General features: G+C 51.4%; 1 protein-coding gene across 1 annotated transcript in view; it reads right to left on the bottom strand.

Moving 5' to 3' along the window:
- LOC107115918 (ubiquitin carboxyl-terminal hydrolase 35-like) overlaps positions 1 to 4,918 on the bottom strand; it is a gene marked incomplete at its 3' end in the record, with an annotated part of 17,589 nt that extends 12,671 nt beyond the window's left edge. The window contains exons 1-2 of the mRNA XM_015417719.1: positions 4,237 to 4,918; positions 654 to 789 (exon numbers count right to left, since the gene is read on the bottom strand). Coding sequence (XP_015273205.1) covers positions 654 to 789; positions 4,237 to 4,918 — 818 coding nt within the window. The remainder of the gene's footprint in view (positions 1 to 653; positions 790 to 4,236) is intronic.
- Positions 4,919 to 5,622: the final 704 nt, after the last annotated feature.

Below are 5,622 nucleotides of genomic sequence, written 5' to 3'. Positions count from 1 at the left end.
CCCTCCCCCCCCCCCCGCCGCCGCCTGTGGCCAAGGGGGACCTGGCAACCCACTGAGAAAACTGGCCTGGGAGCTGGCAATTCCCTGCGCCAGGGAGGTAAGTGGGAACCCTAACTCAATCGGGAGCGTAGGCAAGAGAGGCTTACGTCCAGGGCTCTTTTTGTAGAAAAAGCCCAGCAGGAACTCATTAGCATAATAGGCCACACCCAACAGCAGGAAGCTCATTAGCATATTGGGCCACACCCCTGACAGCACAGCTCATTAGCACATTAGGCCGCACCCCCATGTTACCAGAAGTGTGGTCATCCAGCCACACCCACCTTTTGCTTCTTATTCTGTTTACCTTGTTTGTTGTCAAAACCCAGGGCCTTTTTTTGTAGCAGGAACTCCTTTGCATGTTAGGCCACACACCCCCAATGTAGCCAATTCTAATGAGTTCCTGCTGTTGGGTGTGGCCTATTATGCTAATGGGTTCCTGCTGGGCGTGGCCAACTCGGGAGCCAGCTGGAACTCCGTTCCTGTGCGTTCCTGCCCCAAAACAGCCCTGCTTACATCTAAAAAAACCCAGAAGACCCCGTCTGCCAGGCTCACTTGTGAAAACAGGGTGTGGGTAACCCCGTCGCAGCCTCTTTGACCCGCCGGCACCTCTTTACCTGTCGATCGCCGTCATCATCTGTACATTCGATATGCTGTCGTCGTTGGTGAGGTTTCTTAAGATCCCGTCCATGAGCTCCAGCGGAACGTACTGGACCACGCTGGCTAACGCGATCGAGGGCGCCTCCTGCTCTTCTGCAAGAGAAGCAGTGCACGGGCAGAACACATGAAAGAAACACCTGTATTTTGCGTAGGGGTCATTTTGTAGAAAAAGAGGTGCAGGAGCTCATTAGCACAACTTATTAGCATAACCTATTTGCATATGCCACACCCCCTGACATCACCGGAAGTGTGTCAGAAGGCAACACCCACTGCTCAGGTTCCACTGGACTGTTTTGGATTGCTAGCTATTGGGGGGTGGAGGAACGTGCAGATCTGTCGTCCTCACAGAGGAGTGAGAGCTTGTACCTGAATAAAACTTGGTCTTAAGGGTGCCACTGGACTATTTTGGACAGGAGGGGGCTCGGGGGGGGGGGCTCTGCAACTTACCTGGCTGCTTCTTGCTCTGACTGAGGGCTGCTGGGAGCAGGGGGTGGGCCTTGTTGCGTGTGCCCGCCCCCCTGGGCTCTTTACTGCCGGAGCTCCGCTCCTGTGCGCTCCTGCAGTAAATGACCCCTGATTTTGCGGCTCTACCCCCCTTGATAATATTCCTTCAGATATCCCCCCCCTCAGTGTGAAATTATAAGGTCGGTTTAAACAATCACAGAAACCAAAGCCCGATCCCGTCAGATCTTGGAAGCTAAGCAGGGCCGACCCTGGCAAGTACTTGGATGGGAGACCTCCAGGGAATACCAGGGCTGGAATGCAGGGGCAGGCAATAGAGAGCCGTTTCTCTGAAATGTCTAAGCCCCACTAGGGGTCGTCAGAAGTCAACCATGACTTCCAGGCATACACACACAAATACTCACAAAAAAAATAACAGAACACCATAAACACTTCCCCCTTCGCTAAGGACCAATTCATGTCTACATGCTCAGGGCGCTTAAGGATTTCACTGCCGAGAAGCGATTAGAGATGAAGGAGAAGAAGAGAACGGATTTATACCCCGCCCTTCACTCGGAGTCTCAGAGTGGCTTACAATCTCCTTTTGCTTCCCTTCCCCACAACAGACACCCTGTGACGTAGGTGGGGCTGCGAGAGCTCTTTCGAGGACTGCTCTTGAGAGAACAGCTCTGCGAGGGCTTGTGACTGACTCAAGGTCACACCAGCAGCTGCAAACTGGCCTGGAGGGAAATTGCTTCTTGACCCCAAAGTGGCGATCAGCATTGCCTTGGGTGTGTAAAAAAGGGCCACGAGAACTATGCACAGATTAATTTTTTTATTTATTTTCATTACATTTATACCCTGCCCTGCCCGCGAACGGGCTCAGGGCGGCTAGGGTTAGATGCAAGTTGCAACCCTTCCTGCCCTCCCTCTCATGATCTGCCTCAGTTCACAGAATCAGCACTGCTGTCAGATGGCCATCTAGCCTCTGTTTGAAAACCTCCAAAGAAGGAGAGCACGCCACCTCCTGAGGAAGCCTGTTCCACTGACCAACCGCTCTGTCAGGAAGTTCTTTCTAATGTTTAGCCGAAAACTCTTCTGATTTAATTTCAACCTGTTGGTTCTGGTCTGACCTGCTGGGGAACAGAAAACAACTCAACATAATCCTCTATAGGACAGCCCTTCAAGTACTGGAAGATGGTTATCATATCCCCTCTCAGTCGTCTCCTCTCCAGGCTAAACATACCCAGCTCCTTCAACCTTTCTTCATAGGACTTGGTCTCCAGACCCCTCACCCATTTTTGTTTCCCTCCTCTGGACATATTCTAGCTTGTCTATATCCTTCTTAAATTCTGGTGCCCCAAACTGAACACAATACTCTAGGTGAGGTCTAACCAGAGCAGAGTAAAGCGATACCATCACTTCACGTGATCTGGACACTATACTCCTGTTGATACAGCCCAAAATGGCATTTGGGTCTCTTTTCCTTTGCTCCTTGAAACGCTGGTCGTTTTGCTCCTCAACTTGCCACTCCTACGGATCTTGTCAAGATCAGTAATTGTAGGGGGAGGGAGACCACAGCTTCCATGAGGATGTGCAAAACCATGCATACACTAAACAACTTTGGTAATAAGGGCTTAGAACAGGAATCTTCAACATGGCGCCCGTGGGCACCATAGTACCTCTTGACACTTTTCCTGGCATCTAACAAGTGTTTTTAGAAAGTGGGTCAGGCCAGGTGCAGGTTTTGCCCAGCAGGGCTTCTGATTGGCCACCTGGTTGGCTGTGCAAATTTTGAAAAAGCTGCTTTGGCAGCCCTTGCCACAACAGCAAAAAAAAAAATCTTCACTGCGTGACTGAAGGTATGCCCACAGCAAAAAAAATAAATAAATCTTCACTGCGTGACTGAAGGTATGCTGCGGGTATGCAAGAAAATTATTTTAAATCAATATGTTCATTTTAAAAGGCATCCTGTTAAGCAGAGCTTCTGCCAGATATGTTGAAGAGTTGCTCTTAAGAGTTATGCGAAACTCACTCCCTGACATTTTGCAGTTGGCTTCACTTCCTGTGGCAGGCATCTTGTGGTTGTGCCCACTGTCCTGTGTCAGAACTTCAAGGGTATCCCCAGGCTCAAAATGATTAAGAAGTCCTTGCCCTCCTTTCCTGGATACTGATGATAACACATTAAAGTAAAGGTAAAGGTTCCCTTGCTCGAAAGCCAGTCGAATCCGACTCTAGGGTTGCGGTGCTCATCTCCGTTTCAAAGCCGAAGAGCCAGCGCTGTCCGAAGACGTTTCCGTGGTCATGTGGCCGGCATGACTAAACACCGAGGCGCACGGAACGCTGTTACCTTCCCACCGAAGTGGTCCCTATTTATCTACTTGCAATGTCTTGCTTTCGAACTGCTAGGTTGGCGGGAGATAACACGTTAAACAAGGGTAAATTGTGTCTCCTAATCCCAGATACCAGGGAGACTGTGGAAAGCGAAGACAAAACTTGCTGACCCATGAAAAATCCTGGACTACCATGGTAAGTGAGGGCAAAGTATGCCCTCCTGATCATAGACATCAGATGGTGACTCAACCCGCACTGACCAAGGATCCAGCTGGGCAACTATATATTGGCTCTGTACATAGAAAGGCCTGCTGCACATACAATAGCCCTTCTAAATATACGCACACGGCCTGTCATAATGCTGGTCATTTTTCTTGTAATACTACTAAACCCATGTTGCAGCTCCACACACACCCGGCATCCTTACCCAGGGGTCATTTCATAGAAAAAGAGCTAGGGGAACTCATTAGCGTTACTCATTAGCATATGCCACACACCCTGACATCACCGGAAGTGTGTCATAAGGCCACACCCCCTGACATCACCCGAAGTGTGTCATAAGGCCACACACCCCGCCCCAAACGGTCCCGGCTGCCGCCGCCCGCCTTGCAGCTCCACTGCCGAGCCCCATGAGGGGCCCGGCGGTGGACCTGCAAGGTCGGCGGGAGTGCAAGGAAGCCCCGCCAAGGCCCTCCCTGGCCCCCGTACCTCATCCGGGGGAACTGCGATCCCCCGCGATCCCCCCGAAATGACCTCTGTCCTTACCTGTCGAAGAAATTATAGTGAAGAGTTCTTTCAAGGACGGTAGAATGGAGGACAGCTGAGCCTTCCAGATTTTCTGCAGCAAGCTGCTGACTTTGATCACATGGTCTAGAAAGTCCACAATGGCCTCTTCTCTTCCCGAGACGGTGCGGAACTGCCCGATGCACCGGATGAGCTGCTGGCAGAAGAGGGCTTGGCGTTTGCCAGTGGGGATACATTGCGGGTACTGGGTCAAGAGCTTGCTGATTTTCACACACTGTTTCAGCCCCGGCCTCTCGCAGACTTTCCGGAGAACCTCAACCCTCAGGAGGCTGAAAATGTCATTGGCCGACGGCCTGTCCAAAACAAACGGCAGCCCGAGTTGGATGTAGTCCAGCACGTACAGACTCCTTTTCCCTAGGGACCCGTAACCCTCTTGGAGGAGACTTAAGAGGAAGTGGACGTTGAAGAACTCCTCAAACGCCTCCTGGTGGTAATGGCCACAAACTTCCAAGAGCTCTTTCCCAACCGACCTCTTCAACTTGGTGTCTCCTACGAGGAAGAGCTTGGTGGAGAGCTCGAGCATCGACCAACACTGCTCACTGTCCATGGGCTGTTTGGAAGCTTCAATGACCCGCCGCACCAACCCGTGTTTCATGTGGTCGGGGTACGAAGAATTCAAGATGGCTTCCAGGATCTTATCCATATTGACTTCCAGAGGCTGAAAGCAAAGCAGACATTGGAAAGTTTAGTTCACGCATGAACACATGAAGCTGACTTTGACTGAATCAGACCTTTGGTCCGTCAAGGTCAATATTGTCTACTTAGACTGGCAGTGGCTCTCCAGGGTCTCAGGCGGAGGTCTCTCACATCACTGACTGCCTGATTCTTTACCTGGAGATGCTAAGGACCAGCGGTCATTTCCTGCAGAAGCGCACAGGAGCGGAGCTCCGGCAGTAAAGAGCCCAGCAGGCAGGCACATGCAACAAGCCCCACCCCCTGCTCCCAGAAGCCCTCAGTCAGAGCAAGAAGAAGCCTGGTAAGCAGAGCCCCCCCGCCCCCCCCGGTCCAAAACAGTCCAGTGGCACCTTTAAGACACAGACTGATTTCACACAAGAGCTGCGCCGCGGTCACGCCTCCCTTTGCCCCACTTCTATTGGTCAATTTCCCACTCGAAGCCGCGCGGCTGCATTTTGACCTGCAGCTTTGCCCAATTTTCCCCGCGGTTTCGTGATCCTCAAAAAACAGTCCACCACCCCCTTGTGTTCCCAAATGCACCCCCACTTCATAGAACAGAACAGAATAGAATCTAACCAGGATGTTAGGTAGAGATCACCCACATCCACCACTCCCTGCTCTTGACCCCAAAAATAAACCAACAGAAAATAGAACTGATCTTAATGTTGATCT

The sequence above is a fragment of the Gekko japonicus genome, unplaced genomic scaffold (genome assembly GCF_001447785.1).
Source record: "Gekko japonicus isolate JY-2015 unplaced genomic scaffold, Gekko_japonicus_V1.1 scaffold5299, whole genome shotgun sequence".
NCBI lineage: Eukaryota > Metazoa > Chordata > Lepidosauria > Squamata > Gekkonidae > Gekko > Gekko japonicus.
The sequence above is the reverse complement of the archived record's forward strand: the minus strand, read 5'-3'. Positions and strand labels throughout refer to the sequence as shown.